The sequence below is a fragment of the Xyrauchen texanus genome, chromosome 21 (assembly GCF_025860055.1).
Source record: "Xyrauchen texanus isolate HMW12.3.18 chromosome 21, RBS_HiC_50CHRs, whole genome shotgun sequence".
Classification (NCBI taxonomy): Eukaryota; Metazoa; Chordata; class Actinopteri; order Cypriniformes; family Catostomidae; genus Xyrauchen; species Xyrauchen texanus.
In genome coordinates, this window is record NC_068296.1 from 34798315 (window position 1) to 34824246 (window position 25932).

The window sequence follows — 25932 nt, forward strand, 5'->3', positions numbered from 1 at the left end:
CCATTATGACCCTCGCTCTCCACCAGCCTGTGAGATGCGATCCGCTAAAGAAAGCCGCCAATCATGTGCCACTGGCTAGGAAAGGACATTGTTTTTACTTTCAGTTATGTCACAGGCCCCTTACAGACTTTATTAACACCATTTGTGTTCATTGGTCTTTCAAATAAATGAATCTCCGATGGCGCACAACCACTTTCTGTCTTCAATTTCATGGGATGGAAATGGGGAAATGGTGAAATTGTCTCAAAACATGTCGCCCGCACACACACACAAAAAAACAAAAAACTGCCATACTAATCTTGCCACGCCAGCTTTTAGAAATACTGAAGTCAAATTCACATACGTATGTCTTCATGCCTTTTCTTTAATGATTATATCATATTTTTTTCAGACTATTGGCATGCATATAGCCGGGTGGTGTGGAAAGTGCAAATGATTATTTGTCTCTGTTAGGGGGCCCCCTGGTGGTCGCAGGGTCCTATGCAGCCACTTATGTTGCTTATTATGTATGGCAGGCACTGATTTTGGACCGTGATGTAAAAGTTTGGAGATTGGGCCATTGAAAATGCACAACAGGAGTACCTCAAAGCACGTTTGTTACATTTGCATGTTGAATTTGTGTGTTGCAGGACCCCTGGGCTGTGCATGGACGCGCCATTATTGTAGGTATGAGAAGGGGAGCAACACCTTCAGCATGTGTAATACAGAGGCGAAGCCTGCCGTTAAACAGGTACAAAGATGCTCATGTGGATGTGGTCTTTTGTTTAAATCATGTAAACTAACCGCCCAGTTAAACCAGGTGCTACTTGTGATGAAATAGTGCTGTGCCATGACTATGTCAATGAAGTCACTAGCCACTTTCAAACATGAAACCTCTCAAAATGGAGTTAAATTGTGGATTCCCTTTTCTGGTAAATGTACCACATCTGTTTCTCACACATGCAACAGCTTTCTGTCTTTCATCCATATTGTTATCATTTACACATCAGCACCCAAATGCCATTAATACTCTGTGATGTAATTTGAAGAAGAACCCTTAAACAGTTGCTACGAACTCAAGATTTTCGACAACTGTAACTCAACAGTGTGAAGTAATTGCGTAATTGTCTCAAACTCTTTGACAACAGACTTCTTAGTAAGAGCATCCTAACCTCGACCATGCAGCCATTTTCTTTTTAAGCAGTTTCGACAATGGGTCCTGTTCAAACGTGACCTCTAAATGGAAAGATGGTGTTCAATTTAGTGTCAAAGCACCTACTGTGAATCTTTTTAGCACAAACTCCTCCAAACTCAAATGCCTCTTTTCTATGTAAACTAGGCTTGTTATAGATTGGGCCTTATTCACAAAGCTCAGCATGTGTATACAGTAAATGGTGCTATCAGCGGGTGCAATTAATTCTACAGTGAGTTCAGGAAGTTCTCCCTTCTGTTTCTCTTGTCATTGTCTTTTTGCAGACTGGTGTTTTGGCGAATCCCTCAGAGAAGTTCAAACTGAAGACCTGTATTAGGAGGAAGACCGACTCCATAGATAAGCGCTTCTGTTTTGATATTGAGGTGGTTGAAAGGTGGGTGTCTGCATTAAAATTGCAGTATAGAAGTTTTTACAGGAATTTTCAGGGTTAAATACAACTGTCCAATTTCAAAAAGTTTGTAAAACCAAACAATCGATTTTACAGTAGTGTACTTACAAAGGAAGTCTATGGGGCAAAGTCATTGCATCATTATAAACTGATACATTACACTTGGGAAAGTATAGCCACAACTCTGAGTCATGTGAACATGTGACTAATGTAACCTTGTCTGTGCAAAGTTATCAGACAAGGTCCTATCATGACCTTGTAAAACTAGTAAACCCTGTACCTTTCACAATTTTGCACGAGGATGCCAGAAAGGGACAGTTTACATATAGCTCTATATAGCTCTATTTAGCCAACTTTACAGATCAAATAGCACATATTTTTGCTCTACTGTGCTTAAACAAAAATGCACACTTTAACAAAAATACAAAGTTGCGCTCTTCTGCATTAAACTCTCTGGAATATCATGCCTCATAGACTGTGTTGGGTAAGTTACTCAAAATAAGTAATATTACTACAAATTACTAATAGCTTATCTAAAGTAATCAGATTACTTTACTGATTACTTTAACTAAAAGTAATTACACTACTAATTATTTTACTTTGAAGTTACTTTAAATATATTACATTTGTCGGTTTTCCACTCAAATTCAAAACGTCTATATTTCCTCCTCATTCATTGTCGCGCATCCTTCAGCTTTCACAGAAACGCTAACAGATTAACATTTATATTAATTAATTTAAATGTATTACACATATTACTTTAGTACAAGTAATTAAACTCTGGTGCATATCTTGGCTGCCGCCAACAATTTTTCATGCTAAAATGTAAAAGCTCACCATTCACACTTACAGTACTATGGACTAATTGTAAATAATTGGTCTAACTTTTAAAAAAATCCACCCAAATAAAAAAAAAAGACGTAAATTATTCATAAATAAGATTGTATGTGTTTATAATCTTATGATAAACTGAAAGGTTTTTGTTGATGTTGTTTTTGTCACAACTTTGTAAAAATTCTGGTTCTATTCACTCACTTCACTTTAGAAAGTCTCATTTCATTCCACTAAATGGCAGAAAGCACTAGAAAAAAATTCTCTATCACATTCCATCACAATATACAGATCTGAAATGTAGGTAACGCACACAGATGTGCTTGTCCATAGACATTCAGTCTTATTTTCAGTTCATGCCTCACCCTCGATATTTCATTGAATATCTTGGCCTCTGAGTGGACTAGAAGCTTTAAGTGTCATTAGAAAGCTGAGATCCTCCAGTTTGTGATGATATATAACATGTTATCATCGATAGTAGAAAACATATTTTCTGATTCTTTTTTTAGCATGCATTTCCTGCTGGATGACATATTTTGTTCTGGACATCTAAGATATATCATTAGATTATTCAGCCAAGCAAGCTCACAGACAATGAAAAAATAGCATTTTTTTTTAAACTGCCAAAGGTAAAGTCAGATATAAAGTTTTTAGCTATTTGGGGCTTACAGCACTAGTGATCGGCACGTAAAAGAGGCATTTGTATTTAATGACTTACAAGCTGGGTTTACATCCAAAATGCATTTCTAAAAATTCGACTTAAGAAAATACGAATTATTGCTTGTTTCCATCTACTACATAATGTGCATATTCATGAGGGAGTGGCCTCGTCATGATGGAGCAGCTGAATTAACTTTCCCTGCTTTAGGAACAGTTTTATTTGCAAGATTTGAGCAAGGATCTCATTTTATTAAATGCATCAACGAGATACCGCAGAATAAGTGTAATATCTGATATAATGTGGGCTGAAATAGCTGCGATGCCCACACACCACCAGTCTCTTTTACATTTACATTTACATTTATGCATTTGGCAGACACTTTTATCCAAAGCGACTTACAGTGCAATTATTACAGGGTCAATCCCCCCAGAACAACCTGGAGTTAAGTGTCTTGCTCAAGGACACAATGGTGGTGGCCATGGGGTTTCCGTTTCCACATTTGAGGTACTTTTAAAAGTAATTACTTAAATTGAAAGTCAGTAACTGTAATCTGATTACAAAAATTAATTAGATTACGGTAACTTATTACTTTGTAATCGGATACACCCAACACTGCTCATAGACCTCTGTTGTAAGTTCATTACTGTGAATGCGATAAATTGCTTGTTTTGAGTAAAAATGATTGTCTGTTGTATTCAACAGCATGTCTCAGATGCTGTCAATAGAGCTTAACCCAGAACATCTCTTTAATAAACATTTGTTTATACATGTTATACTGTTGTGTCTGTTTCCTCAAATCTGAATTTCCATTTCCTGTTTTAAGAGTGCTCTGCATACTTCTGTTTTCTGCATGATCCTCATGCCTGATTTCATTTTGACTTCATGTTTAATTGTACTTTAACTGTCTGTAAGGCTCAGTCTTACAATATAAGGTGGCAAATGTATATGTACGTACGTGTACTGCAACCGCATGTGAACTTGTTTAATTTCACACTTATATGCTGTATCACACCCAGCCAAAAACACCTGTGTATTGGTAAGTAGCTGCTAATGTAACTTACTGATTATTTATTTATTTTGTAGGGCTGTCAATTCAATATGCTAATTAAGTTAATCATATAGAAATAATGCGTACAAATAATGTAATTAATTATGCTCCCTTACTCATACACAAATTCGAAAATAAAGGGTTTTTCTACAATTGGATCAACTCAAGTTTAAAGTACCACCTTCACGTTTTTGCAATTTAGCAGTCGCATATTTGAAACGTTCAATCAGGATGTGTTCTTGTGTTTAAAAACAGCTGGATGGAGTGCAAGAGAACTGAACCGAACACGAAAAAAAGTGAGATGCGTTGTTAGAATTCAAATGTTTCGCAGATGTCCTGTGTGAACGGGCCCTGAATCTACCTCAAATGTGGAAACGGAAATAAAACTTGTTTTTGCATGTATACGTATTGTCTCCGAAAACCACGTTTTCAAATGAATAAATCATTCTTTACTCGATTACTACAATAATGATGAAATAAGTAATTGAATTATTTTCATTTGGGGGCTTTTCTCGTCAAATATTGAAATATGTGATTAAATCAATTATTTAATTGCCTTATCATGAATTTAAGTCGACCAAAATATTTTATCAGTTGACAGCCCTAGTGTTTGCCACCTAGTGTAAGGTTGCACCGTTTTTTTCCTTACAGTTGACCTTGAATGTGTCCATTTCCCCTGTCCCTTCTCTGTTTATTTCAATATAGAAATGCCATCTATCGTGGATCTTTTTTCAGACCACTGCAATTTTTCTATAGAGCCCGGTATGTGACCAGCCTTGCGCCCTTATAGCGCAGCAGCAAGTTGAAGTGCATGTGTACTGCTTGTGATCTAATGCATTTCAAATCCCACTCTGATCAAAGCTCATTTCTCACTTGATTGGTTTTAAAAGATTGCATGTTGAAAACCCATCACACTTCCTGCACCGATAATTGATGGGATAACCATTTGATTTGATTTAACTGGCTAAGTGATTTTACCCTTCACCATTTCATTCTTGATTTGGAAAGCACAAACTATCACTTGACATCAAGGAAAAAAAACATCACAGCATCATATCATCATTATCAATAGCTGCACCAGGTTGAGAAACAGTGCATCATGGCAAGGTGGAAGAGAAACCATATGCACACTATCCAATTATAACTCATGTTATTTAAGGCTGATTGGTAACAGATTCTTCTCTTCGCTCTGTCCCAAAACCTAGTAAGCTTCCTACCCAGACAGCATTTTAATGAATCAAAGGTACGCTTCTAATGTGAAGACTGTTCCAAAAGGTTGGCAACAACATTATGCTGCCTTCTAAGCTAAAATAGTCATAATACATTTTATTTTATGTAAGTTTAGAATCACTGTGTTTTTTTAAATAGGTTTTTGAAAGAAAATAATAATTTTCTTCAAAGGGGATGCTTTAAATTGGTCAAGAATTACAATAAATACAATTTAATTTAATTGTTCTGTTCATCCACAAATCATCCACTGGCAGAAATTACTGTAAAACAATCTGGAGGACACATTTTTTTACACCATGTGGTCATAAGATGTTTTACTTGTGATTTCTGTCAAATTTAATAAAAGCTGTTTTAGCACTTCAAGTGTTCATTTTTAAGAAGCTGCCGCAATACACACTACAAGCCATGTAAAACTAATTTAGCTAAAATATAGGCATAGAAACACGATTATATGAGACCAGGATTAAAATTGTTCGATCTAATTGAAAATATTATATTTCTGATTTTTTTTTGTAAGCTATGTTTTTTGTTTAGGGCTGCAAAACAATAACAAGTGTTTATTGACATTATTACAAGATATACATAACATTTTATTGAATTAATCGCAATTAATCACATATGCTGAGAAAGCCCCTCAATAATTCAATATATAATGATTAAATAATTATAGGTGTATTTTATACAACTATAAATAAGTGCTGTCACAATTAAGAAATTTGGCTGACTATTAATTGTCAAACAAACAATTGCGATTATGACGATTAATTGTTCATTTTACTGTTTTCACGATAATGAAGATTAATTGTCCATTTTGGCATTTTCGTGATTAATTGTCCATTTTAGGGTTTTCACTATTATGATGTTTAATTGTCATTTTATGGTTTTTACTATTTTGAAGATTAATTGTCCATTTTAGGGTTTTCACTATTATGCCGTGTAATTGTCTTATTTTATGTTTTTTGTGATTATGACGATTAATTGTCCATTTTGGGGTTTTCTCGATTATGATGATTAATTGTCCATTTTAGGGTTTTCCCGATTATGCCGTTTAATTGTCCATTTTAGGGTTTTCCCGATTATGCCGTTTAATTGTCCATTTTGGCATTTTCGTGATTATGATGATTAATTGTCATTTTATGGTTTTTACTATTTTGTTGATTAATTGTCCATTTTGGTGTTTTCACGATTATGACGATTAATTGTCCATTTTAGGGATTTCACGATTATGACGATTAATTGTCCATTTTAGGGTTTTCCCCGATTATGACGATTCATTGTCCATTTTAGGGTTTTCGCGATTATGACGATTAATTGTCCATTTTTGGGTTTTCCCGATTATGCCATTTAATTGTCCATTTTGGGGTTTTCCCGATTATGCCATTTAATTGTCCATTTTGGGGTTTTCGCGATTGTGACGATTAATTGTCCGTTTTAGGGATTTCACGATTATGATGATTAATTGTCCATTTTAGGGTTTCCCCGATTATGCCGATTAATTGTCCATTTTTGGGTTTTCCCGATTATGCCGTTTAATTGTTTAATTGGGGTTTTCACGATAATGAAGATTAATTGTCCATTTTGGCATTTTCGTGATTATGATGATTAATTGTCCATTTTAGGGTTTTCACTATTATGACGTTTAATTGTCATTTTATGGTTTTTACTATTTTGTTGATTCATTGTCCATTTTAGGGTTTTCCCGATTATGACGATTCATTGTCCATTTTGGGGTTTTTGCGATTATGACGATTAATTGTCCATTTTGGGGTTTTCGCGATTATGACGATTAATTGTCCATTTTAGGGTTTCCCCGATTATGCCGATTAATTGTCCATTTTGGGTTTTCCGATTATGCCGTTTAATTGTTTAATTGGGGTTTTCACGATAATGAAGATTAATTGTCCATTTTGGCATTTTCGTGATTATGATGATTAATTGTCCATTTTAGGGTTTTCACTATTATGACGTTTAATTGTCATTTTATGGTTTTTACTATTTTGTTGATTCATTGTCCATTTTAGGGTTTTCCCGATTATGACGATTCATTGTCCATTTTGGGGTTTTTGCGATTATGACGATTAATTGTCCATTTTGGGGTTTTCGCGATTATGACAATTAATTGTCCATTTTGGGGTTTTTGCGATTATGACGATTAATTGTACATTTTGGGGTTTTCCCGATTATGCCGTTTAATTGTCCATTTTAGGGTTTTCCCGATTATGCCGTTTAATTGTCCATTTTAGGGTTTTCATGATTATGATGATTAATTGTACATTTTGGTGTTTTCACGATTATGACGATTAATTGTCCAATTTAGGGTTTTCCCCGATTATGCTGTTTAATTGTCCATTTTAGGGTTTTCGCGATTAATTGTCCATTTTTGGGTTTTCCCGATTATGCCGTTTAATGGTCCATTTTGGGGTTTTCCTGATTATGCCGTTTAATTGTCCATTTTGGGGTTTTCGCGATTGTGATGATTAATTGTCCATTTTAGGGATTTCACGATTATGACGATTAATTTTCCATTTTAGGGTTTTCACGATTATGACGATTAATTGTCCATTTTCGGGTTTTCGCGATTATGACGATTCATTGTCCATTTTAGGGTTTTCCCGATTATGACGATTAATTGTCCATTTTGGGGTTTTCGCGATTATGACGATTAATTGTCCATTTTGGGGTTTTCGCGATTATGCCGTTTAATTGTCCATTTTGGAGTTTTCTCGATTATGCCGTTTAATTGTCCAATTTAGGGTTTTCCCGATTATGCCGTTTAATTGTCCATTTTAGGGTTTTCCCGATTATGCCGTTTAATTGTCCATTTTAGGGTTTTCCCGATTATGCCGTTTAATTGTGCATTTTAGGGATTTCACGATTATGACGATTAATTGTCCATTTTGGGGTTTCCACAATTATGGCGATTAATTGTCCATTTTGGGGTTTCCACGATAATGAGGATTAATTGTCCATTTTAGGGTTTTCACAATAATGAGGATTAATTGTCCATTTTAGGGTTTTCACAATAATGAGGATTAATTGTCACACAAATTATAATTCATGAATTAAGAATAAAAAGTAAAAAAATACATTTGAAAACCATTCATGGTCAAAAAACACCATTCATAACTGTTGTTAACCTTCCCTGATTAAACAGAGGATAACCAAAATTTGTTTACACACATTGAGAAAAAGTTATATAAAAATAAATTAAAAAGAATAAAATAGAAAATACGCAACAGTCACAAGAATGGTGCCAAAACCAAAAAACATCCAGTGAGCGGCTGTTGTATTTGAAAATCTCAGGAGATTAGCAGTTACTGAAATACTCAAACCAGCCCATCTTTCACCAACAATCATGCCATGGTCCAAATCACTGAGATCAAATTTCCCCACCCCCATTCTGATGGTTGATGTGAACATTAACTGAAGCTTCTGAACCACTGCTGCCACACAATTGACTGATCAAATAATCACATGAAAAAGTAGGTTTACAGGTGCACCTAATAAAGTGGTCGGTGAGTGTATATTATAAACAGTGTTTGGAGTAATGCAATAAAAGTAACGTGTGTTACATAATCAGATTACTTTTTTGAGTAAAGAGTAAAGTAACCCAATATGTTTTATTTTTTATCATAATATCTTATTAGTTATTTTTTTTAATAAGTAACGAGTTGCGTTTTGACACCTCTCCTTTCCACTTATTGTAATAATTCAGGAGTAAAAGTGTACAAACTTTGAGAAGTTATATTATTCGTGTGCATGATGGGCATTGTAGTGTGTGCATCAAGGGAATTGTAGCTCGAGAGTGTATGATTCATGCCTATCAGCAATGTGCATCTGCATCGATATGTTTTAAAGCTGCCCATAACTACTTCTCAAGGATCAGTTTGCATCCGAACTGCTCTGTGTTCAAACATTTATCATTCAACTTTCGGTTGAGTGAAACACGATTGATTCATATGTAAATACACGCTGCATTAAAAAAAATCAATTAAGAGGGATTCTAAAACTAGCATTCCACCTGCAATGGCATGATATACAGGGTGAAATACTCACTCAATGTATGCAGCCAAACTGCTCGGTGATACAGCTGACTCTGGATCAGCATCTGCGAGCAATGTACTACATTACATCTACGAAGACAAAATTTCTTAAAATATTCTACATTTTTGTTCTATAATAAACAAGTAATTTGATTCGTGAAAAAAAGTTTTGAAGACGTTTTGGTAGCATTAAAAACATTTCCATTCAAGTTGTATCAACATGCACTTTTGCAGTAGGATGTCTGCCGTAGGCACCGTAGATCAACTCAAAACAAGCGTGCACTGAGATGGCTTAAGTGAAAAATATTCATTTATTCAGCAGACTTATTCCTTGAACATGTTAGGTTGGCATGGTGATACTTCAAGCTTAAATTGCTCTGATGTTAGGAATAGTCCTTATTATAGTCCAGAGACATGATTAATTGTATACAAATAAAATTGTACGTATCATTTTTATGTAATTAATTGCACTGAATTAACACGTTAAATCATCTGCCCTAATTATTATGCATTTTAGTGTGTGCAGTTGTTAGCTTAGCAACATGCTATCATTTGGAATCAAAATCTAATCTTGGAGTGGCTCTTCCGTAAACATCACAAGAGGAGGGCGATTTATAGTATGTGATGCGAACTGCTGCCTATCTAGTTCCAAAACAATCATTTCTGAGGATCCATGTCAATTAGGATGCTGCCTTTGAAGCTGTCTGTTTAGACTTTAAAGCAGCTCACTAGGTTTTTGAACAGAGCCAATGTTTACTTGAAAATACATCTAAAAATTTTCAGTTTCTGGAAAAGAGTGAGGAGCTTAGTTGTATAGCAATGAGCTACTTGAGACTTGAGAGTGTTACTGTTGTTTTACCATGATTTCTGCTTTGTCTCACCCTAAAGGCCACATTTAACAATGACACTGTAATTTCTCTTGTTGCGTATTACTTTATTTTACACTGTAGACAGCAAAAAAAACACTAACTGTAAAGAACAGAACAAAACACTTCCTGTAAATGCTGTTGAAGGATCATCACCTCTAAAACTGCACAGCAGGGTGCTTGCTCTCACAAGCTGTATGATAATAGCAACCCATAACTGAGCTTATTGGTCATTCATCCATATACGGATATTAGTGACAGCTGTTGTACAGGCATGGCTGTATATGCAGTGTGGAGTGTGTTAGTGGCTAATAGCTCCTGCTAACATTCACCTTACAGCCAGGGTTAACACAAATGCTGTCAAATCAAGTGTGAATATCCATGGATGATATTTATGGATTCATTCATTGGTGATTGTGAACAGTGTGAAACTCAGTGCTCAGATCATCTTGATAATTTTACATTTATTTAATGAAATATAATTTTATTGCATACTAAAGTGATTTACATTGCCTGTAGAGTGTCTAAATTATATTAAATTGTGAGTTGGAAGATTGTAGGGTCATCTGTGGCATGCTTTGGATTTTAGTTCAGCCCTTTAAAGTAATAGTTATAGCAGAGCTTGCTTTGGAATATATATATATATAGTCAGTTGAAAACAAAACAAATATCCTTTTTTTTTTTTTTTTTTTTGCAGTTTGAGGAAACAGTTCTCCTGAAAACTAAAATGACTCACCCTCTTATAGTTCCACACCTGAATGACTTTCTTCAAAAGGAAATTTAGCAATATCTTCAATCTGGTCTTTTCCATACAGTACAGTTAAAATGAATCGGGTTAACTTTCGGGTTTTTGAGCTCTAAAAATGACAAAAACACCACCATTTCAGTAGCCCATATAACTTGTGCACTATATTTCAAGTCTTCTAAAGCTGTACATTGATGAGCCAAATCATTATGACCATTTACAGCTGAAGTGAATAACGTTGATCATCTCCTAACAAGGCCACATGTCAAGGTCTGGGTAGATTAGGTGGTAAGCAAACAATCAGTTCTCAACGTGTTGAATGCAGGAGTAAAGACCTGAGCGACTTTGACAAGGGCCAAATTGTTATGCCAGACTACTGAGTACCATCGAAAGCACCTACAATGGGCAAGCGTGCATCGGAACTAGACCTTTGAGCAGAGGAAGGAGTTTGCCTGGTCCGATGAGTCTCTTTTTTTTTTACATCACTGCTGTGTACATGTGCACTGTTTACCTGGTGAAGTGATGACACCATGATGCACTGTAGGAAGATGACAAGCCGGTGGATGGAGTGTGATGCTCTGGGCAATGTTCTGCTGGGAAACCCTGGGTCCGGCCATTCATGTAGATGTCATTTTGACACGTGCCACCTACCTAAACATTGTTGCAGACCAGGTACACCCTTTCATGGCAATGGTCTCTTTCAGCAGGATATTGCACCCTACCACACTGCACACATTGTTCGGGAATTGTTTAAGGAACGTGATGAATAGTTCAAGGTGTTGCCTTGGCCTCCAAATTCCCCAGATCTCAATCCGATTGAGCACCTGTGGGATGTGCTGGACCAACAAGTCTGATCCATGGCGGCTCCAGCTCGCAATTTACAGGACTTGAAGGATCTGCTGCTAATGTCTTGGTGCCAGATACCACAGGACACCTTTAGAGTCCATGCCTCTGCAGGTCAGAGCTGTTTTAGCGGCATGCGGAGGATCAACGGCATATTAGGATCGTGGTCATAATGTTTTGGCTCATCTGTGTATGTTTGCTTTGTTTTAGGAACAGACTGAACTTTCTGACTGAAAAACATTATTCTGTGAAAATAGTCCCCTCAACTTAAGCTCTCCAATCTCATTCATGCCACTGGTCACTGTCTTCTTTTATTGTATGGAAAAGGGCTTCAACATTGTACAAAATGTTTCCTTTTGTGTTCCATAAAAGAAAGTAGGTCATACAGGTTTGACATTTTGTAAGGGTACATTTTTTTAACAGTTTCCTTACATTGCAAAAAGTAATATTCAAAAAGTCCATCTTTGTCTTGTTTTCCAGTTAGAAGAACATTAAAAACATTCTTAAAGCAAGATGAGTTTACCTGATAAGCAACACTGCTATTTAGACGTGTTGCTTGTATGGAAATGAATCTTGTTTTTTTAGTATATTTCTATTTAGCTTCATTTGTGGGGAGAAAAAATAAATAAACTCTATACACTGCAAAAATATTTTTTCTTAATTAATATTTAACTTTATTAAAACAAGATTTATTTAAGAAGCACAGTTTCGATTTTTTCAAATTCGATATTCTCTGAGAAGTCATATTATTTTACAGTGTTTTGTTCTTAAGTACATTTATACAGGATTTTTTTTTATTATTTTTTATTTATTTATAATTGTTGGGGGGGGGGTGGCAGTGTACAGGGACTATAGCAGTTCTTTAAATAAGCAGAGGAGCAGGATCTTGTAGTGGGTGTCAGACTATAAAGTGTTCTGGTTTGTGCTACGTTCTCTTCAGGCATGGCATAATCACTCTACAAGCACAGTCTGAGTCCAACAGGAGACTATGGCTGGAAGCTATGGACGGCAAAGAGCCAGTGAGTGTTTGACCAACTTTCTTTCCTTTTTTTTATAAGATTTTGACATTGCTGTCATCCCTGCTTTTATATTCCTTCAAAAATACTTGAATCATTGGTCTAAAGTGCATTCTTATATTATACCAGAATATCCTAGAAACATTAGGGTTAGTTTTGACTTGGGCCACTAAGTAACCAACTTGCAGACCACCCAGAACATACTAGCAACCACATAGCAATGCCCTAGCAACTGCTCAAATACCTTAGCAACACCCTAGCAACCACTAAGAACATCCTAAAAACAACATACCAATGCCAAAGAAACCATCCAGAGCACATTAGCAACCACATAGCAACGCATTAACAACCACCCAGAATACCTTGGCAACCACATAGCAATGTCCAAGAAATCACAAAAACACCCTAGAAACCATAGAGCAATTCCCTAGCAACTATTAATAACACCTTAGCAACCACTCAGAACACCTTAGCAACCACATTTCAACACCATAGCAAACACACAGAACACCCTAGAAACAACATAACAATGCCATAACAACCATCCAGAATGCCATAGCAAACACATAACAACACCCTTGCAACCACCCATAACACCCTAGACACACATAACAATGCCCTAGGAACCATCCAGAACACCTTAAAAAACCACATAGCAACACTCTAGCAACCAACAAGAACACCCTAGAAACCACATAGCAATGCCCTAGCAACCATTCACATTACTTTATCAACCACATAGCAATGCCCTGCAACCACCCAGAACACCCTAAAAAGCATACAGCAATGCCCTTACAACCACTCCGAACACCTTTGCAGCGACATGGTATCATGGCGGCAACATTAACAGGGCAAACCATTCACGTTTTCTTCAGAACATACAAATCTTACTGTTATTTACATCCCTGCAATTCATGACTCAACAACTCGCAAAACTCTGTATTTTCAAAGCATAATTTTTGTTTTATTGTCCAACCAACATGAAAATGCACTGATTAGATGTCTATGAATCTGACCATATCTGAGCCAAACCCATCTGTAACAGGATAGTTTATATAAGAGTGACGATATCTGTCATAACTTAATTGACAAAATGTGTAGTTAGTGCATACAGTATGCCTTTGCACGGCAGAATTACAATAAACATAGTTTTAAATATTTAAAATATGTTTATTGTAATTCTGCCATGCAAAGGCATAGTGTATGCACTAATAATATATATATACAGAATTAAAAAAATATACATATATATGTATTTATATTATTTGTATTTTTTTAGATCTACAATCTTCCTGCTATTCTAAGCAAAAAGGAGGAAAGTAAGTACTTTAGTTTCTGTCACAGTATTATTTCTCACATCTTTTTAAATATTTATAGTATACGTTTATTCTAATATTATTATTTAATTTTCTATATATATTTTACATCAAGTGTATTAATTGTAGACCTGATTTTATAAGTATGTTACTTCTATTACAGTATATTACTTCTGGTCATTTCTTTTTTCAGAGAGAGAAAATAAGAAAAATCAGAGAGAGCTAAATGTGTATGCCTGACCTCACATGCCCTCATCAGATTAACTGTGTTCAACACACTCATTCAGATAATGTGTTGTTTTTCCTTTCACTACACCCTTTATCCGTCTGTGCTCTCTTGTTTCCTCTCACAAGGTCAAAAGCATTACACTAAGTAAGGCCAGAGTAAGCCTGATCCCCTTGAGTGTGTCTCAATCTAAATTTACCTATTGAACATGTTGTTTGTGTTCACTCTTTTGTAGCATATTTAAATGAGGCTGGCTTTAATTTTGTGAGGAAGTGTATTCAACTGGTGGAGATGAGAGGTGAGTCGTTCTAATGGTATATTGTCTTATATAGGATAAGATATACATAGGATGCATGCAGTGCTGGACTGATAAGAGAAATCGGCCTGGAATTTTACATGGCAACTGGCCCAAAAAGTTGTTGACAACTACTATGTAATTAACAATTTGATATAATATACTTATTATGTACACACATGTTGTTGATTTTTAATTACTTTTAAAGTACTTGCATTACCTATACCTCAACCTCAGTAGCAGCAAATGTGGGAATTTTGCAGAACAACATGTAGTTACACAGTAAATAAATAGTCTTGTATGTTTTTAATGTTGGTACATAGTAGTTAAGGCCACCTAATATAAATTGTGACTACTAAAACAGATGTAGCGTAGTCTCTTTCAGGGAATATAGAGAATATATGTGCATGTGTTTATACCGTATGTGATCTGATTACATATACTGTATTTTCTCTCAGCAGGACTCAGCACTATGGGTTTGTACCGAGTTGGCGGAATAAACTCTAAAGTCCAGAAGCTCATGACCACAGTCTTCTGTATGTCACATTTACTTAAATCGCACCTCACTTCACAGTTACTTAAAGCACACCTCACTTTACATTTACATAAATCACACCTCACTTTACATTTACTTAAATCACACCTCATTTTACATTTACTTAAATCACACCTCAATTTACATTTACTTAAATCACACCTCAATTTACTTAAATCACACCTCACTTTACATTTACTTAAATCACACCTCACTTTACATTTACTTAAATCACACCTCACTTCACATTTACATAAATCACACCTCACTTTACATTTACTTAAATCACACCTCAATTTACATTTACTTAAATCACACCTCACTTTACATTTACATAAATCACACCTCAATTTACATTTAATTAAATCACACCTCACTTTACATTTACTTAAATCACACCTCACTTCACATTTACATAAATCACACCTCAATTTACATTTACTTAAATCACACCTCACTTTACATTTACTTAAATCACACCTCACTTTACATTTACTTAAATCACACCTCACTTTACATTTACATAAATCACACCTCACTTCACACCTCATTTTAAATGTACTTAAATCACACCTCATTTTAAATTTACTTAAATCACACCTCACTTTACATTTACTTAAATCACACCTCAATTTACATTTACTTAAATCACACCTCACTTCACATTTACTTAAATCACACCTCAATCTACATTTACTTAAATCACACCTCACTTTACATTTACTTAAATCACACCTCAGTTTACATTTAATTAAATCACACCTCAATTTACATTTAATAAAATCACACCTCACTTTACATTTACTTAAATCACACCTCAATTTACATTTAATTAAATCACACCTCACTTTAAATTTACTTAAATCACACCTCAATTTACATTTAATTAGATCACACCTCAATTTACATTTAATTAAATCACACCTCAATTTACATTTAATTAAATCACACCTCACTTTACATTTGAAGAACTGTACACAGAAATCTCTGCTTCAGGCCAGGTTTATAAAACTCTGTTTTCCCTCTAAACCAATCGACTCTCCAAAAACATGATAAAATTTATTTGACTTAATGTCATGAAATTGTCTCATCTGGTTGCTATTAATTCTGTTCTGTCAGTTCTCTGCAAAGTTCCGTAATCGGTATGTTTATAAATTCTATAAACCCATCTCTAAACACATATCTGCTCTCCTTTACACTATACTCTAGAAACATCCAGACAGACTGCGTATATCCTTTTTAAAAGGTCACAAAAGTTCTGAGCATGATCACAGACATTACTATGTCTAGTTGCTGTAGTTTGTGTGCTTAAATGGGTGAATCTCCAAAAGCCTATTAAAAGTATGCCCTGGTCATAATAAACCCTAAAATCCAACAACAGAAATAAGAAATTGTATTTTATATTATGACAACATAAAACCTTTTTTTTTAGACCAGTACAATTTATTTTCATTACAGTTAAGCTCACGATCGCCCCAAATTCTTATAATCATAATGCCTAAAACTCTCACTCTCATTACCGTAATGTAAAACAAGATTGTTTTTCTCATCACTATAATGTGAAAAAGAAGAATATATTATTTGTATTATCTAAATTGTAAAGTAATTATACATCATGGTAGTATTTGTTTTACTGCCTAAATATAAATTTAATTTAATTTAATTATACTGATTTAGATAAATAAAAAAATAAATAATGAGTCCAGACAGGATAACTCTCGTTAGTTACTACAGTTAACTGTCCTAAAATAAGGCTTAATCTTTTTATACAAAATTAATTGATTTCTTTCTTTTGTTTTGGGGGTGAAATATGAACCAGACATATTTTAATACATTTCAAGTAACAGTTTGCATTGAAGTATATTCTGCGGGTCATACATAAACAGTTTTGCTGACAGATCGTGCTGTATGTGTGTCTGGGTTTCTCTTTCAGCACCCAAAGCAGCTCCAGACATGGATCTGGACCCAGAAACCTGGGACAACAAAACTATCACCAGTGGCCTAAAGAATTACCTCAGGTTAGTATGTTCCTATTGTTTGTTTGCCGGGTTACAGACTGAACGTATTACTGCTAATGGAGATCTGAACAGTATGTGAGATCAGCACATCCCACTCAATGGCTCAAGGAATAGTGTGTACTTACTCCTGTTTGAGACATTTTAGGAGAGATAATTGGAAGCCATTCTTGTGTTTATCCACCAGGTGTCTCTCTGAACCACTCATGACATACAAGCTCCATTCAGACTTTCTCTTGGCCGTCAGTAAGTTATTGGTCTTTATACAATAATATCTGGCCGCAGAGTCATTTAATAAGCACATTTACTTGATTTGTTGTCGTTTAAAATCAAAACTGTTGTCTGTTTTGAGTTTAAGATTATAGTTGAGTTTTTGTGAGTATTACTGATGGTGTGTTGATGTTTTCATATAGAATCAGATGATCAGAACTACAGAGTGTGTGCAGTTCATGCCCTTGTGCATAAACTACCTGACAAAAATAAAGAAATGCTGGAGACATTAACCAAACACCTGCTCAAGTAAGTCTCAGTCCTGAACTAGATTGACAGAGATTGTATTTATTTAAATATTTTGTACTTTTTGAGTGCGTCATACTTTTTTTCTTCAAATAACTCCTGCCCTCAACTCACTTTCTTGCAGGTCTTCTTTAATATTTATTTGCTGATTTATTTATTGTATAGCCTATTTAACTGGGTCGTGTGACATGCTATACCTCATCTGAAGTATTTTAAAATGCCTTTTGCTCATTCTTTTGGTTGCACTTTTATATTAGGTTTCTTTAAATACAAGGCCCTTTCCCACCCTACAGTCCTGGTACTTTTCCCTTATGAACTTTCTAGATGAGAAGTCTTAAGAGGAACGGCACGCCCGTTGAGACTTTGCCTCTTTTGCATTCGCACTCACAAAAATAACCCCTGCACTGATGTCATCTAGTATTGACCGTTTTTTTATTCTAACGTTGTTGGCACATGCCATTCAAAAGCAACAACATCGACAGAGGATGCCAGGATCGGAGCTACACTTCTGTGAGGGCTGTTTTACGCTAACTTTGGCTGCATCAGAAAACATTGTCAGCTGCTTAATTGGTTAATGGTTTAACCAACAGCGTTTTTGTATGAATGAAACTCTTTAAGTAAACTGGTCTCTGAACATATTAAAAAGCACCTCATTCTTTTGAACGCAGCTTCACGATTGCTGTAGCAACGCAGATTGTCACAGTCTACCAGCAGATTTATATTGTGGCGGATGAGAGTTTAAGATATTAAATATCCACTGCAATGAAAAAGGAGACTGGTTCATTCAATTAGTCAAACTCCCACTAAGACTTTAGGAAATGTTTAATGTTTCTTAAATTAGTACTATTTTAGCGCATTTCTATCTTTATACTGTGGAAGGTTTTGTTTGGAAAATGTTATAAAGCATTATATTGTTACATCTTGTTTTCTTTTCTTTCCTAAGAAGGAAATACATGCATTTTGACATGGAAAAAAGTATGTTTAGAGTCAAATTTCAGTACTTTGAAAATCTGTGATTAATAGTGATTAACTACGAAAGATTATGCGATTAATCGCAATTAAAACTTTTAATCAACTGAGAGCACTAATATATATGTTCCTGCAGTGTGTCAACTCACAGTGAAAGTAACATGATGACCGTGTCTAATCTGGGAGTGATCTTCGGTCCCACACTGATGCGCTCTCAAGAGGAAACTGTTGCCGCCATGATGAACATCAAATTCCAAAATATAGTGGTCGAAATTCTCATTGAAAATTTTGAAAAGGCAAGTGAAGTCAGTGATAATTCAAGACTTACTCCTCACAGAAAGAACGAAAATATGAGATGAACAAACTTATTTTTGTGAAATGTTTTTCTTGAAAAGTGTGCTTGTGCTAAAGGACACTAGGTTTGATATTTTGCTATCTAATGTTATGACATACATACATATCTAAGAGTGTTGTAAGTGCCCAAATAGTTTTGGTGCCACTGTACAGCCCACTTCAAACATGTGGGATAGGTTATCCTATCCCAGATGAGTTGATATTTATTTCGATTTGTCTTCATAGATATTTCATCAGGCCCCGGACCCAAATGTTCCCCTGCCGCAACCTCAGTCTCGGCCCGAGTCCCGCAGGAGCAGAGCTATCTGCCTGTCATCAGGACCAGGCAAACCCAAAAGTCTCTACACGCCCTCACTATGCTTGGCGGATGCAGACAGTGAGTCTCATACTACCACTGTTGATATGACATCCTTTGTGTGCTGTATTTGAATTATGATAGTCAAAGTTAACACATAAACTTATGAGATTAATTAAATATGTTTAACATCAATAAATGTATTTAACACAATTAAAACATTCACCTAATTGGGGGTGGTTGCGGATGCAAGCATCACTGTTATTATTGCTAATACTTTGATCAGATCTTTGATATAATTTGATCAGTTACTTATCTTAGTTGAACTGTTTGGGTTAATAATGTCATGTAATTTTCATAAGCCGCATGTCATCACTGCAGATGTCTTGATTGTGGCTGCAGGTGACACGTTCAGCAGCAGTTCAGTCAGCACTCCCATGGGCAGCATGGACTCCCTCTCCTCACACTCCTCAGAACAGAACAGCTCCTCCAAGACCTGCCCCTCTCCACAGCCCAAAGACAAGCCCCCCTTTCCCGGCCTGCGGCAGAGCCCTTCCTCCCTGTCCTCCAGCGAGCCACAGGGCCTCACCTGCACCAGCAGTCCAGAGTCCAGCTCCAGAGAGGACACGGGTCGTGTAGATGGAGACTGGGAGGACATCCGTAGTGTGAGCTCAGTCACTGCCAGATCTTCAGCAGCACCTACCAAAGCTCCTCACACAGGAACAAGACTCAGATTAGCACAACTGAACCGCTCAAATGCTCCATCACTCAGATCCTTAAACATCTCAGAAGGTAGGGAGCAAATAAATCTGCTGTCTGGCAAAACATATACAGAACCTGACTGTGTTTTGCCATCACGATTTAATGGTTGTGATTCCTGTACAGTATATTGGTTTAGACCAGCATAGTAATTTTGTGCTGTCCTGTTTTGAGGTCCCTGTGCGGGGTCTGTTCAGAGTCTGGTGTGTGTGGAGCAAAAAAACGACGCTAAGTCCACTGCCTACCAAGATCTGCCACCTAAAACAGTCCTACGTCGAAAGCTGGACAGTAACAACTCTAGTAATGGCTATCAAAGACCAGGATCCGTGTAAGTAAAAATATTCATCAGTATTTAACTCACTGCAGGTAAATGGACCTGATGCTAAACCTCACATTTGAAGAAAGTTTTGTACTGAGTTGTTATGCGTGCTTGCAAATGTTTTATTTATTGGGCTCTATCTTCATGGCCGGTAGGCCTATCACAATTATTAAATAATCGTCTGATTGCAGTTATTTGATCTAACCGTGGTTGATTTGATTATTGTGCACTTCAAATTTCAATCACATTTAAATGCCCAAATAAGAGGATTTAAAGAAAATATATAAATGCCATGAATGGTGCGTTTGTGTGATTCAGTTCAACTCTGATCGTCACTGACACGCAGCGTAGATGTCAACAAGAGCAGCTCCTGTCCGGAAGAGCATATGAAGTCCTTCTGAAGCACGCACCATCAGCAGAGAATCGCGCCAAACTCCGGCAAAAATATAAACAAGCAAAGATCAAATTTAACGATTGTGTAATGACAAATGTTCCAGGTCACCGTTAATGTAATATTATATTCTATAAATATAATAAAATATATATTTGTATTAAAATAAAAATCAATAAAATCAACCAAAAACTGTAAATGTAAAATTGGCCCAAACTAAAACTAAAGTTGACAAAAAGAGGTCTTTCATATTTTATGTTATTAGAAATAATTTGATATTCAGTTTTAAAGCCTGAAATATGTTAAACATTATTCTTAAGATGTGTGAAGCGCACTTGCGCCTTAAGAAATATGACAATTAATCGTGAAAGCCATAAAAAAGAGAATTTATTGTCATAATTGCAATTATTTGTTTTACAATTACTCACCAGCCAAAATTCATAATCGTGACAGCCCTAGTGGCCGGACTAGGCACAGCGCGACTGTGCGCTACGTCTTATTACATTTTCATGAAGGCGCTAATACTACGAGCAATTGGGTGTGTGACCCGCAAAGTGGGTGTGGTTGAGAGTGTTTGCGCTATCTGTTTGTGTATGAGCGCAAACTGTGGGTGTATTGTAAGTTAATGAAGTTGCATAAAGTGCATTTTCCTATTTTCCTGAGAAATTGGTCATTGCACTAAGATGTCTGTGAAGCATGTCTAATCTCGCCATCTAAAATATCATCGGTGCTGTCGACAAACAGACCAGTGGATGGATTGCCTACAGCCCATTTAACACTAGCACATTTTTATAAATGTCTTATATATCGATGTTGCTTGACAAGAAATGTAATATAAGTAGTGCTTTAAATGTGCGATTTCACTCAACCCACTTGCGCCTAGACTTCGCCTTTGCTTGTATGAAAATACCAAAACTTATATGAATAACACTGCACTTATTGCTCTTAAAATAGGGCCCATTACCTCATAAACCTGGAAGTTTTCAAGCACATTATTCAAATTAAATGTACAAAGTAAGTTTGTAAAAAAGTTAAAAAAGAGGAATATGTGGGGGACTTCTGCTCTCTGGCCAGCGAGGTTGACTTTAATGAGGTAGCCCTCAAAGACTGTTTCCATATCGGACTGAGTGAGCAAATCTCCTCATTGGTGCCTGGCGGTCGAAGTTCCCTCAGTCTGATTCAGTGTATCGTCCTTGCCCTGCGGATTGCTGGTTCTGCATTTTCTGTGGGGGAGGCGGATGACAAGCCAACGGATGACAAGCCAGCATCCCACGTCATGGTCGACGAGCCAGGGTCCCATGCCTGCCATGGCCAATGAGCCAACGGCTATGCCTGCCACAGCCAACGAGCCAACGGCCTTAGTGTCGAAACTTCCACGGCCAACAAGCCAATGCCCATGCCTTCCATGAGCTGGAAGCCTCATCTGTCCCAGAGCCAGCATTGCCAGCCTCATCTGTCCCAGAGCCTGCACCACCAACTTCAGCCTCACGGAGGAGGAGGAGGAGAGAAGAGTTTTCATCCCGAGTTCCACGTCATGGCCGTCAAGCCTGAATTCCACATCATGACAGCCACGCCAGAGTCGGCTCCAGGCCGTGTCGCAGCCACGCCAGAGTCGGCTCCAGGCCGTGTCGCAGCCACGCCGGAGTCGGCTCCAGGCCGTGTCGCAGCCACGCCGGAGTCGGCTCCAGGCCGTTCGCAGCCACGCCAGAGTCGGCTCCTTGCCGTGTCGCAGCCACGCCAGAATCGGCTCCTTGCCGTGTCGCAGCCACGCCAGAGTCGGCTCCATGCCGCGTCGAAGCCACGCCAGAGTCGGCTCCAGGCCGTGTCACAGCCAAGCCCCTGACTGCTCCATGCCATGTCCCAGACAGCTCCATGTCATAAGCAAGCCTCTGCTTATTGGTCCAGGCCCACCTCTGCTCCACGGTCCAGGCACGCCCCTACTCCACCTTGGTCCTCATCCCCTTCGGCTCCGCCCCTTGAGCCTCTCATGGAATTTTACACTATTTTATTTATTATTATTATTGTTGTTATTATTATTATTATTATTACTGTTATTATGATTTAAGGACAGTTGCACCAAATTGTCATTTTTTACTTTTAATGATTAATAATTAATTTTAATTCATAAATTGAAAACATGTTTATCATAAAGTTAGTGCATTCAATTCATTGTCAATATGAAATGCAGTTTTTCTTTTTTTTTTTTTTTTTTTTTTTTTATATAAACAGATTAGGACACGAAAAAATTAGTTTCAGATGTCACCTACATTACATAATTATCAGATTTTGTTGGTATATATCTGTCAAATTTGAGAAAAACATTACATGATGAGCAATGTAAGCAACTTTAAGGTACATTGTGTAAGTTTTGACAGTGTTGAAACTGACTCATAATGGAGGATGTTAAGTGGAGATTGATGTTACCCTACTGAAAGGGGTTGATGTGACCCAGAAGCACTGGTTTTAAACCTCTCTTAAGGGAAAGATATATTGTTTAACTTGTCATGATCAAATCTCAAATCTTACTCAAATGGACTCAATTCAAATGACTTCTTACCACATCTGTAAACTTCTTCAAATGTATGAACACAAAGTTTTGATTAGTTTTTTCTCGAGAAAGACCTTGATTTTTATTGGTCTATGAATGTGTACATTGCAAACATTTCTATTGTATAAAGGTGATGCTCACATTTTATAATGTATTTTCTTCTGTCTACTATAGAGAAATGGGTGTTCTTAACTGAAACCCCCTTACATTTTTGTAACATAATAATTAGATTAATCACAATGAACAATTTTGCTGCCTGTTAATACACTGAACTTCATAGGCCTAAGATAAGGGGGTTGCCTTGTACATTTTTTCAGAGGGAGGGCTCAATATCTAAGACTTTGAGAACCATCTATACTGGTCCATTTTGCTTAAAAATGGATAGTATGGAACAATGTGGATCACTGAGTACTATATGACTGTACTTATACCAAAGTGATGTAATGATGTTACTTCAACTATGGGCACGGTTAGCTCTGTAGACTCTAGAATCAAAATAACTCTTAAGGTAAAAAAAATCTTTTCACCTAATAAATATTTAAATTGTTGACCTTTATTTTTTTGTTTAGATCATGGTTTTAAACATGTACTTATTTTTTATGATGGATTTTCACAGTTAAAGTTTGAAAGTCTGGGTGTGGGACAAGGTTAAAACCAAACCAAAAAAAACATTTATCTATAATTCTATAAAATCTATCATTTTTCATGAATGGCATTTGAAATGTAACAAAAATAATGGATGAAGGCCTGTCTCTTGTGACTTCAAATTATGTCATTTAAAATCATATTGACAGTAATTTAAGGCATGCTTGTATCTTTCAGGGTGGCAGCCAGAGCGTTGCTTTTTGAAAACCCATCTGCTGTAAAAGCCAATCCCGTTGGAAGGTAAAGTACTTCATGGACAAGCCACATAAAAACATCAAACATATTTCACAATATGTTATCTTTGATGGCAAGCATGTCTTTAATACCAATATACACTCACTGGCCACTTTATTTGGTACACCTGTACATCTACATGTTAATGTTCATATCAACCATCAGAATGGGGAAAAATGTGCTCTAAGTGATTTGGACAGTGGCATGATTGTTGCTGTCAGACTTGACAAAGCCAACATACTGTAATTAGACAAATTTGGGCAAAGTTGACAAAGTTATTTTAGTTGATTTTGTTATTATTAAAAAAATGTCAAATCCCTAATCTAAAACCAAAGTTTGGAAACTCCTAGATCTTTTAAGTTACATCCACCAAACCTAGCACAGTCCTTCAGCCTGATTTCAAACTTCAAGCATTTAAAACTATGTTCCAAGCCAACATTGAAAGTTTAAATTCTTAATGATGTAGACTTACTCACCGAGAGTGTCATCATTTCTGATTTCATCCACAGAGATGCTAAAGCCATATATTCCTGTGAAGCAGAACACAGCAATGAGCTGAGTTTCCTGCAGGGGGCTCACTTCTCCAACGGTGAGTCAGCATCCACCCAATGATCAGGAACTTAAGTTCAGTTCTTGATTTGCACTGACTTGTAAATACCATTAACATAAATATTCAGCAACACTAGCCATGGATATGTCATGGTATATTGGGATGTAGTCTAAAATCAGTTTGTTCTTGTATAAAGGTGATTTTAGCAAAAATAATGGCATGAGAAGATGAGTTGTTAAAGGTCAATGATGCCAATTGTATGTGTCAGAACAGATCACGTTGCGACAGGTTTGAATATGCAGATGAATTAATGAGATTTGAGAGGTAGAGATCTACAGATTTTTTTTAATTAACATTTTGGTTTGTTACATAAAGTTATTAAATCTTCCAGCTTCTCTTAATTCCATACCACGTGTTGAAGGCATGATGTATGATGATACACGGAAATTTCTACTGGTTTACCATTTCAACTTATATATATTGTGAATTGTGCGTATAACTTATTGAGACACTTATGATATTAGGGCTGTTTATTGATACAGATTTCCCTATTCGATTCCGATTCACAAGCTCTCGATTCGATTTCGATTCATATGGGTATATTTCAGTTACAATGTGGTTGCAAAAATTTGGTTGCAAATGCGAGTGAATTCTTCTCATTGCAGAAGAGGGTTGAGCATAGAATAAAAGTTCAATCTTGGGATTTAAGTATCAATATCGAGATTGTTCAAATGAAGGATATGGATCTGGATATGATAACAAAATGGAGAATGAATTAGCACTTTATTGAAGCACTTTGGTGGATACCAAGGCATCAGTATTGATAAAAAGGTAATGAGTTCCAGTGTGTGTTCTGTGGATCTGCTGTTATTCTCCATACATTTTAGGCTTGGGATTTTATAGCCTGTTGTATTTGCCGCAAGGAACAAACTTGGCTGGGCACCAGGACAATCAAGCAGGTCACAGTAACCTAGTGAAGGCAGTGTCTTTCCCTCTGTAAAGCTCTGCAAACACTCACCACAACATAAATCTCCTCTTACCTAAACAACCTTGTCACACTGTAGACATTTGAAAGTTTTGCTAATAAATAAAAAAAAAGAAT

General features: G+C 36.4%; 1 protein-coding gene across 7 annotated transcripts in view; it reads left to right on the forward strand.

Annotated features, from left to right (window-relative positions):
• Nucleotides 1–25932, forward strand: part of LOC127661321 (rho GTPase-activating protein 42-like) — a 177892-nt gene that overhangs the window by 146992 nt on the left and 4968 nt on the right. The window contains exons 9-24 of one of the 7 annotated variants that reach the window (XM_052151944.1): nt 630–730; nt 1456–1565; nt 4826–4882; nt 12788–12866; nt 14143–14182; nt 14641–14703; nt 15159–15236; nt 17169–17253; nt 17438–17496; nt 17664–17769; nt 18872–19031; nt 19315–19465; nt 19766–20176; nt 20318–20471; nt 24224–24286; nt 24790–24869. In XM_052151944.1, the coding sequence (XP_052007904.1) occupies nt 630–730; nt 1456–1565; nt 4826–4882; nt 12788–12866; nt 14143–14182; nt 14641–14703; nt 15159–15236; nt 17169–17253; nt 17438–17496; nt 17664–17769; nt 18872–19031; nt 19315–19465; nt 19766–20176; nt 20318–20471; nt 24224–24286; nt 24790–24869 (1797 nt within the window). The remainder of the gene's footprint in view (nt 1–629; nt 731–1455; nt 1566–4825; nt 4883–12787; nt 12867–14142; nt 14183–14640; nt 14704–15158; nt 15237–17168; nt 17254–17437; nt 17497–17663; nt 17770–18871; nt 19032–19314; nt 19466–19765; nt 20177–20317; nt 20472–24223; nt 24287–24789; nt 24870–25932) is intronic. The other 6 variants (XM_052151946.1, XM_052151945.1, XM_052151947.1 and 3 more) reach the window with 6 other exon arrangements.